This window comes from Dipodomys ordii, unplaced genomic scaffold, assembly GCF_000151885.1.
Source record: "Dipodomys ordii isolate 6190 unplaced genomic scaffold, Dord_2.0 Scaffold79, whole genome shotgun sequence".
NCBI classification, from domain to species: Eukaryota; Metazoa; Chordata; class Mammalia; order Rodentia; family Heteromyidae; genus Dipodomys; species Dipodomys ordii.
In genome coordinates, this window is record NW_012267295.1 from 2560439 (window position 1) to 2573714 (window position 13276).

The following is a 13276-nucleotide window of genomic DNA, read 5'->3' on the forward strand; positions in this document are numbered from 1 at the left end:
AGCCCAGCACTCCACCACACTGGCCTGCTCGTGGTGCTCGATGCCCATGCTGACGGTGTTGACCAAGATGGCCATCATGATGCCCCGGTTGAAGTACTTGCTGTCCACGATGCCCCGCAGCTTGGCTCGCGTTTCCCGCCACACGCCCCTGCACAGCCAGGCCGCCCCGTCTGGCTGCTCCTCCTCATCCTCCTTCCCCAGGCCTGAGGAAGCCCCATCCTCGCTGCTCTGGGGCCCATCCTCATCAGCCTCCGCCTCTCCAGAGCCCCCACTTCCTGAGCCCTCCTGGCCGGAGTCGGTGCTGCCCAGGCCTGAGGGTCGCCGGCCTGCCTCCTGCAGGCAGCGTGGACAGTGGGCAGGGTCAGAGGCCAGCATGGCGGACACGGGCTGCACCAGCGTGTGAGGAGTTGGGTCCAAGGGGCTGTGCCGCGGGCACAGCTCTGAAAAGCAAACAGAGGGCAGCATCAAAGCCAGGCGCTGGCGGCTCACGCCTACAATCCCAGCTACTCACCATGCTGAGATCTGAGGATCACAGCTTGAAGCCAGCCTAGGCAGAAAAGGTTTATGAGACTCTTGCCTCCAATTAATCAGCAAAAAGCCAGAAGTGAAGCAGAGTGCCATCCTTGAGCCAAAAAGCTAAGGGGCAGGGCCCAGGCACTGAATTCAAACTCCTATACCAGCATGCACACATACACACACACACACACACACACACACACACACACACAGAGAGAGAGAGAGAGAGAGAGAGAGAAAGCAAGAGAGAGAGAGAGAAAGCATCAGTTCCATACCAGACCCAACCAACGCTCTGGAGACCCACAGGGTCTGCCCAGAACAAGCCAGCCCCACCAAGAGGGGCCTGGTCTTCCCTGGGGAAGTAGCATCCTCTCTTCAGGCATTGGCCCTGTATAGTGACAGAGCCAAGCTCTTATAGAAAATGGACGCCCTGGGGCTGGGAATGTGTCTTAGTGGTAGAGTGCTTGCCTAACATGCATGAAGCTGTGAGTTCAATTCCTCAGCACCACATAAACAGAAAAAGCTGGAAGTGGCGCTGTGGCTCAAGCTGTCAAGGGCTAGTCATGAGCACAGAGAGGCTCAGAAACAGTGCTCAGGCCCTGAGTTCAAGCTCCAGGACTGCAAAAAAAAAAAAGAAAGAAAATGGACACTCCTTAGAGGAGCTCTGACCTTCCTAAGCTCCCCGCCTGTGTGGAGAATGGAGAAGGCAGGTGACCTTGAGCCCCAAGCCCCAGGACTTCCCTCCACACAGCATTTGACAGTCAGAGGGAGGGGAGCCTGAGGCCCACAGGGGGGTGTGGCCTTATCCTCACCACTGCCTAGGGGGGTGTGGCTTCCACCCTCTCCAGGGCCTGCTGGGTTGTAGCCTCCATCTTCACCAGGGCACTCAGGGGGCGTCACCCTGTCCACTCCCCCGGGGGCGTGGCTTCCACCCTCCCACCACCTGGGAATCGCTGAGAAGCTAGGCTGGCCTTGAACTCTAGTGCTGTGATCTGCCAGCCAGCACAGGGAGGTTTCACAGAGGCTTGATTGGTTTGGCTTCTTTATGTTTTTCCCAAAATAAACACATTTTGCTTGTGTAAGCAAAAAAAAAAAGTAGTGTCAAAGAGAAAGAAAAGACTGTGATGTCCACGCTTCAGTACACACTAGCCTCCAGATGTCCCCAAGCCTCAGTCAGAGCTCCCGGACTCATTCACACTCTGTAACCAGAAGCCCAGAAGCTGCCTCGGCCCTAGAGGCCAGGTCAAAGCCCTCCCCGGTCCTGCCTCACTGCTCCCACAGTGGAGGACAGAGGTGGGGGAGGAGGGGCCTCACACAGGAAGAAGGGATGGGATCAGCGGGAAGCCCTCGAAATAAACACCCCAGACCCCCTACCATCCACCTGCTGGGCCAGCCAGGGGTCCTCCAAGGCCAGGCCTGGACAGCTAGCTTGAAGGACAGTGGGTGGCAGTTCTGAGAAGGAATTTTCCTGCTGGCCTCCCAGACTCCCAGAATGAGAGAGCTGGGGTGCAGCCTGGGGCTCGGAACTCCTGTGGCTCAGGATCGCTGCTGGAGCCCTGCAGAGGGGGCCACGCAGGGAACAGCACGCCACACGCCGCAGCCGCTCCAGGGAACAGCTGGGTGACAGCCGATGTCCTCAGCACCAACTGGGAGGAAGCAGGCTGGCCCTGGCTTCGCCCTGGAGCTCTGAGTGGCCTCCTCCTAGGGTTGGGTACATTGGCCTCTAAGCTAGAGGCAGACACTCAGCAAAGCCCCAGCACCCCTGGCAGCCCAGGGTGACAGAGCTGTGCCACTGATGCACTGGGCCACCTTCCGTGACACGCTCATCTCATTTGCACCCTAGTTTTTTCATCTGAAAGTTGGGAATGATATGAGCAGTGCAGCCCCCTTTCTCAGGATTGCTTCATAGCCCAAATGCACTCCAGGGGCACCCTATCCTGAACCAGAACCCCCCAGAAACAAGCTGGTCACGCTCAGTACGAGAAATAGCCTAGTGGCAGGGGCAAAACGCTGGGTGCAGATTATCCTGACACACCAGGCCTTTGGGGAGAAAGGTCATGATCCTCAGTGCCCAGCATTCTGGTAAGCAGGGGCAGCAGAGGAGCCACAGCAGGGCCATGCAGTCTGAAGCCAGAAGGGCTGCACTAAAGGCCAAAGAAAAGATCATCGCATGTTTTTCAGTGGCTCCATGGACTCCCTGGAAGTGAATTCCTCCAGGTCGGAGGCCAAGGCCCCAGCCAGCCAGCCAGAATTGGCTGGAGCAAGAGACAGGAAAGCAGAACAAGGCCTGGAACTCCCATAAAACACCCACATCTGAAGAAAAGTTCTGGAAACCTGAGTCCACCAGAGTCCTCTCTACTTGAATCACAGCACCACCACTTCCAGCTTTTTTCTGTTTATGTGGTGCTGAGGAATCGAAGCCACAGCTTTCATGCATGCCAGGCAAGCACTCTACTCTCTAGTGATGGTGAGACTCATGGTCCATTCTGAGTCCCCAGTTGGTGGCACTGCCAGTCTTGGGGGGAGGGGGAGGCACTTACTGTAGTGCCTGGGCTCCTTGGTGTGGGGCCCGGCCTTGGCAGGGGCTGGTTCCCCTGGGCCCAGGGCCTGACGCCGCCTCTGCAGGGCCTGATAGAGGCCCAAGGCCCGGCGCTTGGCTTTGCGCAGGATGTGGCACACGTATTGGAAGATCTCCTCGTAGCAGTCGCCGGGCTCGGCGTAGCTGGCCACGGTGCTGGAGGACAGGTAGCGCTGCCTCTGCTCCAGCATCAGCCGGTGCTCCCGCTGCTTGGTCTCGGAAAACTGGGTTGCTATGACAACGAGGCACAGGTTGATCATGAAGAAGGAGCCCACCTGTGACCAGCAGGAGGAAAGGACAGGGACAGAGGGGACAGTGGGGTGAGGGAGGCAGAGGTAAAGAAGGGGGTCATAGGACATGGAGAATGACACGAGGCAGAGGTGGAAATGGGGGAAAGAAGAGGGGTAAGGACAGATCAGAGATGTGAAAGAGAGAAATAGGGCAGAGCAGGGAGACAGGCAGCGAGAGAGAGCCAGGGGTACCAAGAGGACAATGGGTGGAGAAGGGGGCTCAGGGAGGACAGAATCCAAGGGTGTGGGTGCGGAGTTCGCAGGTGGAGACAGCGGAGGAGCAAGGGAGGGGAGAGGGGCCCAGAGACACAGAGGCACAGACACAGACGGGGACAGGAAAAGATCTCTGAGGCTTTGCTCCACAGAAAGGCCCAGGCAGCTCCCCAGGCCCCGTCAGAGCTGCTTCTAAGCCAAGCCCCAAACCACAGCCACCGCCATCTGGGGCATGGCCACTGCGTCCAGGGAGGGTAAGATAAGCGGAGGACTTTTCTGATCAGAATGGGGCAGTGGGTACTGCAGCCAAGGACCAAAGACCCCCACCAGCTGCGTGGCCCAGGCCAGGTACCCTGCCTCTGAGGTCTAGGCAGGTGAACCTGCTTGGCCAGTGTGTTTGTTCGGATGGGCCCCCTGGACCCGCCAGCACCAGTAAACTCAGCATCCTCGGCTCTCCTGGAACCTCCTGTTCTGGGCAAAGCCAATCAGGACCCAACAAGGTAGCAAGAAAAACAGCAGAGTATGTTTATTGAGCACTTACTGAGTACTCAGAGTCCAGAATCTAGATCCCTATTTCATGTAGACTGTGGGGACATAGGAGTTACTTAAGAATTCCAGACTATTCTTTAGAGAGAGTGGGAAGGAAGAGAGAGAGAGAGAAAAAAATGTGTGTGTGTGTGTGTGTGTGTGTGTGTGTACCAGGCCTTGAACTCAGGGTCTGCCACAGCTTTTTTTGCTCAAGAGTGAAGCTCTACCACTTGAGCCATAGCTCTACTTCCAGCTCTTCACTGGTTAATTGGAGCTAAGTCTCGTGGACTTTTCTGCCCGGACTGGCCCTCACCATGAACCCCAGATCTCAGCTGGGATTACTTGTGTGAGCCACCAGTGCCTGGCTCAGGCTCCATTCATTCAGTCAACCAGCAGAAGCAGACAGAGCCTTCTCCAGCCCCTCTGGAACCCAGGGAGTCCTCTCGCAATCCCAGAGGCCTCTGCTTCCCTTTCATGGGACGCTGACCCACTCTGTGGGTGACCCTGACTTCAGGCTCTTCCATGGTGAGGAGAGGGGAGCCTTACCCATTAAGGCTCAGTTCTAGCGCTGCCTCCTCCAGGAAGCCCCCCCGAATGGTTGAGGGGCCTCCTGTGGACCCCTCAGCCTCTGGGGCTCCCTTCTATCCAGCACTTAAGGCCCTGGGTGGTCATTGCTCGTCCTTCTGCCATGCCGAGCCCTGAAGCTGCTCCCGGCACTGGGCTCAAGCTGGGTGCAGTGCCGGCTTTCCTGAAGTTTCTGGGAGTGAATGGATGGCAATGCTGAACAACAGCTGGACCCTTCTCCCTTTTATCAGCAGCATCACCCCACGGCCTGACGCGCACTGGAGCTCTGCTAACAGCAGGTGCATCTCGGGTCAGCCGTCAGCTTGCCCTCACTCCCCACCCCCGTCCGAGGTCCACAAGCTGGGGATGGGGCACTACCCCAGAGGGCAGAACATGCCCTCACCCACCACCAGGAAGCGGGAGATGCTGGCCTCGCTCCGGCAGGGAGAAAGACGGCTGTCCCCCAGAGTGAATCACCGGCACAAATGGGAACTGTGCCATGTCTGAAGCTGCAGTCAGGCATGACGGGAAGATGCGCTGGCTCTGGGGACTGTGTGGGGGGAGGCAGGAGGGGCTGGGCCTGGAAGGGTGGATAGAGCCCTCTAGATCTACCATTCATTCACGCATGCATTCATTCACGCATGCATTCATTCACGAGTTCACCCATCAATCACCCACTCTGACGGCTCCAAGCGCAAAGCCCCCCCCCATGCTTTCCTAAGAAGCAAGAGACCATCAAATGTTCCAGGGAGGCCGCCCCTAGGGCTGACCTCCTCTCTCCATCTCTGACTCCAGAGCAGCCCCGGGCTTTCAGACACTCTTGTCCTCACAGGGACAAGCCCCAAGCCCTGGAGACTCCATACTGGGGCTGCACCCCCAGCTAAGGTCACAACAAGAATGTATTCCTAGAGATACGAGCAGAGAAAGATAAGCAGAAGCAAGCGGCTGGACGAAAATGTCTAGAAATGAAAAATGAAGGCAATCGAAAATGATGGATGCTTCCAACGGCCACCCTGAAGAGCCCCTTCCATCACCGGCTGGTCAGCTGCATTAAAAAGCATGCTTCTCGCTGCCTCCCTCGCCCCCTGCTCTGCGGAGGGCTCCCCGAGGACCCGTCCCTCCTCCGTTCCCTGTCCCCCAGGGGCCTCCCGAGCATGCCCTGAGCCCCAGCTCCCCGACACTTACTATGATGAGCAGAATAAAATAGATGAAGTTGTAGAAGGAGTGCGCATCCATCACGTAGTACATGATCTCCACCCAGCCTTCCAGCGTGATCACCTGCAGGGGGAGAGCACCGAGCCTGAGGCCCTGGCCCCGGGGAATGGCAGCCAGCCAGGGAGCAGCTCACATTGAGGCCTTACTATGTGCTGGGACTCACTACACATGGCAGTTTCATCCCCAAGGAACAGGAGGGCCAGACTCACCCCTGCTCCACCAGAGCCCACCCACTCCCGGGCCACAACCCCAAGGGAGGTGGAGAGGGGGACTAGCACAGCAAGGATCTCTGAGCTTAGGCTCAGGCTCACTAATTGGGCCACTTTCCCCCTTGGGCCCCACTGGCTTCTTCAGTTCGCAGGATGACAGAGCCCCTAGCAGGGCCGGGTGCGGCTTGGCTGAGCAGGGAGTGGGGGCTGGTTAAGGTTGCTATGACAGTCTCTCTGCCCATCCTCCACCCCAGGATCCTTCCAGAAAGGAACATGAGGGAGCCTGGGGAGAAACAGAGGCAGAGAACTCCCTTGTGCACTCGGGACAAAGGATCAGAGCAGTAGCCCCAGGAGCTGAGCTGAGCCGAGCAGCTCCCAGTCCTCTGAACCCCTACTCCCCTCCTCAGTGGCTTTTGGGCTCCCCTCCTCCGCAGGCTCCTGCCCAGATCCTTCTGAGGACAGCAGGTGCATGGCTTCTACTGAGCCCTCACCTCGCGTCTGCAGACTGCTCACCCTCACAAAGATGAGAAGTGAGGCCCAGAGGGGTTAAATGACACCCCCAAAGTCTTCCACCCCCTAGCTCCCTTGTCAAACCCCACCCTGTCTGCAGAGTGCAGGGGGAGGAGGAAGCAGGGTCTCCGTGCAGAAGGGATTTCCTGTGAGACCAGCTCAGTGCCCCAGTCTCTCGGCCTGTACCCCAGCTGTCACCCCCTCTAGGAATGCCCTTCTCCCTCCTCACCTTCCACGGACCCGACTCTATCTGGACTGTGCCCCTCCAAAAATCTCATCTGCTCTCTGAACAGATCTCCCTGCAAGACCCCCTGGACCTCCAGGCTTTGGGGTCGGCCTAAGTGGGGCAAAACTCCATTTAGCAGTGTGTGACGCTCGGCCGCCTGGCACCCGTCTCCTCTGGGAACCTCGGGGCCTCTGCCGACACAAGCCCAGGCTGGGCAGGCGTCCCTCACCTGGAAGATGACGATCCAGGCGTAGCCGATGTTGTCGAAGTTGATGGCGCCCTTGTGCGGGTTCGCGCTGCCCGTGCGGCACACGTTGTAGTAGCGGTTCCAGTTGACGCACAGGCCGCTGGCGTTGAGGTCCTGGCGGCCCGCCCCGAAGTCGTAGACGTCATCCTTGGACAGGCAGCACTCTCGGCCCTGCTCCTTGAGCGGGGGGATCTCCTGACAGCCCATGATGCCGTTGTCCCCCGACAGGGAGCAGATGAAGGGCATCTCGTCGTCCTCCTCAGGCTGGTAGTAGGGCGGCAGGGCTACATCCCCTTGTCTGCGCACGGGGGAAGGGGGGAGGAGGGGCATGGAGAGGCCAGGCCGAGACTCACACCACGCACCTGTTTGGGGCACCTTTGGTGCGGTCACACTGCAAGCCCTGCCCTGGGAGAGCCCCGAGGGCCCACCTCCATCTAGCTCCTGGTTGGACACGCCCACCTGCCAGGTCCCTCCTCACTTGACGAGCAAATGCTAGATCTCACTGGTCTAGCAGATGATGGTAAGACCCTCTGTCTGCCCTTCTCCCCACACATGCAGCCCTGGGCCGGTCCCTGCCCCTCTCCTGCCATGGATTTTCTCATCTGTAAAACATAGACAATCCCTGCCCTGTTCACCCTGGACACTAAGCGGCATTTCACCACAATCCCAAGTGAAGTCCCAGTATGACTTAACTATGGAACCTGGCTGGGTGGTTCAAGAATGTATCTGGAGGGGAGGGCTGGGAAGGTGGCTCAGTGGTAGAGCGCTTGCCTTGCATGCCTGAGGCCCTGGGTTCGATTCCTCAGCACCACTTAAGCAAAAAAAAAAAAAGCCGGAAGTGGTGCTGTGGCTCAAAAGGGACAGCGCCCAGGCCCATAGTTCAAGCCCCACGACTGGACCCCCCCCCAAAAAAAAGAATGTATCTGGAGGGGAGAAATAAATCCAGGCAGAGAAAGAAATGAGAAAGGGGAGGGGGGGAGGGGAGAGGAGGAGCAGAGAGGGGAGGGGAAGGGAGAGGAGGGAAAGGGAGAAGAAGGGAAGGGAAAGGAAGAGAGGAGGAAAAGGGAGGGAAAGTGAAGGGAAAGGAAGAGAAGGGGAGGGAAGGAGTAGGGGAAGGGGAAAGGGAAGAGGGAGGGAAGGAAGGAAGGAAGATGGACGGACAAATGGGGCTGGAGGCTGGGCATAATGGTGCACACCTGTGATCACAGATACAATGGAAGAATAGGTAGGAGGCTCACAGGCCAACTGGGGCAAAAGCAGACCACAGCTGAAAAAGGAAAGCAAAAAGGGCTGGTGGTGGGCCTTAGAGGTAGAGTGCCTGAGGTTAATACCCAACATTACTAGGGAGGGAGGGAGACTAGGGAAGGAGGGAGGAAGGGAAGGTGAAAAAGAAAGAGTAGGCTATTCTACCACTAATAATGACAAATCCAATACATGGGGGTACTGTCTTGGGACCAGAAAGGTGAGTGAAAGACCACAGCAACAGTCACAAATAAAAGCAAACACAGATAACGATGACATCCCGACCTCTGGAATGGCTGTAACACAGAGTGGAGACCAGCGCTCACATGGACTATTGGTAGACAAGCCAACTGTACAGACCTTGTACAACCTGAGAACACCCACCAACAATCACATGTCAGCTGATGCCAACAATCAAAGGCATCTGATCACCTGTTTCTAAGAAATCACCCCTGGGATTTCCCGGAGAAGAGCCAGACTTTTCAACAAATGAGTCAAGGGTGACTTGATAGCCCAGCCACACACTCTAGACTAATTCTTTTGTAGATGGACTAGACCTGCGTGTGAAATATGAAATGAGAAAAGCTCATAGAGCACCAGAGAATATGCCCATGACCTTAGGCTGGGAGAAGAGTTCTTAAACTAGACACTAACAGCCATGCTTTTAAAAAAACAACTGATTGAAGAGCTGAACTTCCTTCTTGAGCTACACACTCATCAGAAGATGCTATCTCACTTATGAGAGGGAGAGAGATGGAGAAAGTGTAGGAAAGACACCATTATTAGAGCACAAAGTGTCTCCTTCCTCCTCGTTTCCGTGAATGACTTCTCGTTGACCCAATTAATGACTTGGATTTCTGGGATTTGGGCTCTTAAGAACTCATCACTAGCCGGACATGGTAGTGCATGCCTGAAATCCTAGTTACTCTGGAGGTGGAGGGCAGGAGAATCTTGAGTTCATGGCCAGCCTACACCAAGTTAGTGAGACCATATCTCAAAAGCAAACTTAAAAATTAAACCAAAAAAAGGGGGAGGAGTTTAGGGGGGAGAGAGTTAGGGGTGTGGCTCAAGTAGTGAAGTGTTTGCCTGGTATGCACAAGGCCCTGAGTTCAAACCCCAGTAGTGGAAAAAGAAGAAGGCTCACAAAGATTTTGGGCCATATCTGTGGGTAAATATAAGCCATTTTTTTAAAAAAGCAAATACCAGGGCTGGAGCTGCTGGGCTGCGGCTGCTCCTGTGCTTCACCGCAGAGGTGCCAGACTTCCATGGTGATATATTCAATCTTCAGGAACACAGCAGGGCCACCCCATGGCCCACAGCCCTGACCTCTCTAACCACACTGGTGAGGTGTTGTGTTACTGTATTGCCTGCTCAGTTGTAGAGCCCAGAAAAGGAATGGTAACACCTGTCTTCTCATGAGTTTGTCAGCCTACTTGAACAACCCCGGGGCGGGGGGGGGGGACATTGGCTGAGGTCTTTGGGGCCCATTTTTCATTGGATCGTGTTTGTTTTTCTTGTCAACCTGTAGTTGGTTTTGGCATATTCTGGATTTGAGCCTTCTCCATTGTAAATGTTTCGTTCCAACCCTGATTGGAATCCATCCCTTCTGAAAACCCAGAGAGTTCTTCAGTTGTGGGTGGGGACCAGAGGGGAACACTGGGAGAGAGCAAGGCAAAGGGTGACATTGTCTAAAAGGAAATGCACTCTTTACCTGACTTATGTCCTGTCACCCCTCTGTATATCACCTTTATAATAACAATAAAAATAAAAGAGTTCTTTTGTATTTGATTTTGGTTTTGCCTTTTCTTTTTTGTTTTGAAACAGAGTCTCCTAAGAAATCCAGATTGGCCTCTGATGGTAAGAGGTTCTGATTATAGAACCTTTGGCTCAGAGTTCTGAGTGTGTGTGTGTGTGTGTTTGTGTGTGCATGTGTGTGTGTGTGTGTGTGTGTGTGTGTGTGTGCGTGTACCTGGGCTTGAACTCAAGGGCAGAGTTCTTGCTCCTTCCTTTAGCTTTTTTTTTGTCAGTGTGGGTCTGGGTGCTGTCCCTGAGCTCTTCTGCTCAAGCCTAGTGCTCTACCACTTTGAGCCACAGCACCATGTTCAATTTTCCAGTGGTTAAGAGTCCCATGGGGACTTTCCTGCCCAGGCTGGCTTTGAACCATGCTCCTCAGATCTCAGCCTCCTGAGTAGCTAGGATTATAGCGTGAGCCACAGGTGCCCTGCTTCCTTTAGCTTTACTCAAGGCTAGTATTCTACCACGTGAACCACATCTCCATTAACCAGCTTTTTGCTTATGAACTTTTCTGCCAGGGCTTTATTATCCTCAGATCTCAGCCTCCTGAGTCGCTGGGATTATAGGTGTGAGGCACCAGTAACTGAATGGCTCAGTTCTTAAGAAGTACTGGGAGGTTTCTAATCTAGCCCCAGCCAGAGCAGTGTCTGATGGCCGGATGCAGGATGGGGAGGTTCAGGAGAGCTGGACCCCGCAGGCTGTATGGGGCTCCTCACATGTCCTCATACCAGGACCCTCCCCCAGCCTCCCCTTGATGCTCTGTACTAATCCCACTCCCCTAGTCCAGAGAAGGCTGAGAGGCTGAACCGGAGCCTGGGTGCACAGCCAGACGCTGACACTTTTCAGACAAGTAACTCAACGTACCTCCTCTCAGGGCAAAGCTCAGCTTGCATGTGCCAGCTTTGGCCATGCCTTCCTGGGAGCGCCCAACCCCTGTTTGGGGCCCAGTAGTCCGGGTGGGAGCCAGTCTCACCATCATCACAGAGCTAGCGGCATTCTGGGCCAGCTTTGGCACTTCCTGCTCTCACTGTCCCCAGCAGTCAGCATGGGCTGTATCCCTTCCCTCCTCCCACCCTCTCCCAATGGGCTGCTTCTGCCCCTCAGTTCTGAGTCCTAAGCACTGGGTTAGGGCCAGGTACCAGCATGCTGGCTGCACATGCTCACATGGTGAAGTTCTCCTCCAGGAAGCAGCGGTTCCGCAGCAGGCCAGCCCACAGCTGCACGCCAATGATGCCAAAGATGAAGAAGACGAAGAAACAGAGCAGGAGGACATTGCCCAGCATGGGCAGCGTGTCCAGGAGCAGGTTCACCAAGATCCGCATGCCTGGGAGAGGAAGGCACAGGGGTCGTCACCAGGCACAGAGGAGCGCAGGGGTCCGGGGAAGAGAGGAGGGAAGGGCAGACAAGCAGAGAGGAGAGATGGGCAACATGGTTGGGCTCCTTCCTCTCCATGCCTCCCTGTGACCTTCTCCTCCACATTTGTCCTTCTGTTCAGAGAGCTAGGAAAATGGCTCTGGGCCCCGACACACTTATACCAGATTGTGGGTGAGTGCACAGGCATTTACAAGACTTATAGGCCAGGCACTTGCCTGGGGACTTAAAAATCAACACCTTGTTTTATAAAACAAGAGACACAAGAAGGCCCAGAAAAGCTGCTTGCCTTGGGGAGAGGGTGGGGAATACCCCTTCCAGATCCTAAGCCTGCAGCAGGATCTGGATTTAAACCAACTAGCCTTTAAACTAAACCTTGCCTTCTTTCCTCAAGCTATTCTTTTTATCCATGTTGTTTAATCATCCTGGAACATTCCAGCAAACTACTATTCAACCACCATAGCCTTGTTAACTCAGTGAGCCCTGAGATCATCTCTCACTCCTCTGGTTTCGGCAATCTCAGTACCTCTGAACTAGCCTCAGGCACCAGGTACAGGTTGTACACTGGACAGCTAGCCTTCTGGCCTGAGTGCAGATTGTGTGTCTACCCGCTGGTCTCATCCAGGGTGCTGTGAGCACCTGAGGGCAGAGACTGCTTCAAAGCTGTCTCAGAAATCTCAGCCTGCCGTGTGTTGAGGCCTAGAAGACTGGCTCCGTCAGTATTTGCTAGATGACTGCTTGTGAACCAATGATGCTGTAGGTCAAGGGAAGAGAGCAGAAGGCTGGAGAAGGGAGGACAGAAGGCGGTGATAAGCACAAAGGCCCTGACCACATTTGTACTGATTCCACAGGCCATGGGGGGGTGTTATTAACGTGGGAAATTATTTTAGATCTACATCACGCATTCTTCACGGAGTGATTTCTGATCAATAATTAATACCCACCCCCATCTTCCCTTCCCATGAAACTAGGTCAGCCTCCTCTCAGGAAAGGCTGCCTGGGCACAGGGCTACAACTCCACCCCGAATGGGAGAGAGAGGGGCACTCGGTGAAGGAGCAAGCAAATGGAACACACCTCCACATAACCCATCCAAGGGAATCCAGCAGTTAGGTCAACTCTAGATCTTCCTATCATTCATGTATTCATTCACTCATTCATTTATTCCCTCACATTTCACCCAGCAATTACTACCCTCTGCAGAGAACACAGAGGCCAACATGACCCATCTGTGCCCCCTTTCAGGCTCACAGCTCAGCAGTAGAGGGACAAGGAACACAGGGCTGGGAGAAAGGACCTGCCCAAGGGGTTGGGCGTGGGAATACCCATGGGTATGGAGGCTGGGTCTAGAGGTCGCTGTAGGTGAGGCCTAAGGTGAGAAGGCTCTGTGCAGACAGCCAGGTGGGGAGCTTGTGCTGTTGTTGTGGCCACCTGCAAAACAAGAGGCCTGATGCAGGCATTGTAATCTGGGAGGCCGGATGGAGGCAGCAAGGGTGCCCGGAGCTCGGAGGTTGGTAGCAGCTGGACAGGAGGCTGGAGCAGGAGCTCCTGGAAGAGGCTGTGAGGCGCAGCCCGGCCTGGCTGCCCTGCCGCTGCCTCCCAGGGCAGCCTTTGTGGCTCAATTAATTCTACTTCTCTTCTTCTCCAGGATATTGAGATTCTGAGCGGCTCCCCCGCCCCGGCTGGCATCCAAAAACGGCGTCCACTCCCCCTCCTCCACCTCCCTCAACCCAGAGGCCCCCAGCTCCCTGCCTGGCTCTCCCAGGGGCCCCCAA

The 13276-nt window shown here is 55.5% G+C and overlaps 1 protein-coding gene across 1 annotated transcript in view; it reads right to left on the reverse strand.

Annotated features, from left to right (window-relative positions):
- Positions 1-13276, reverse strand: part of Cacna1i (calcium channel, voltage-dependent, T type, alpha 1I subunit) — an 86071-nt gene that overhangs the window by 30284 nt on the left and 42511 nt on the right. The window contains exons 5-9 of the mRNA XM_013024817.1: positions 11297-11456; positions 7079-7394; positions 5875-5967; positions 3057-3369; positions 25-440 (exon numbers count right to left, since the gene is read on the reverse strand). Coding sequence (XP_012880271.1) covers positions 25-440; positions 3057-3369; positions 5875-5967; positions 7079-7394; positions 11297-11456 — 1298 coding nt within the window. The remainder of the gene's footprint in view (positions 1-24; positions 441-3056; positions 3370-5874; positions 5968-7078; positions 7395-11296; positions 11457-13276) is intronic.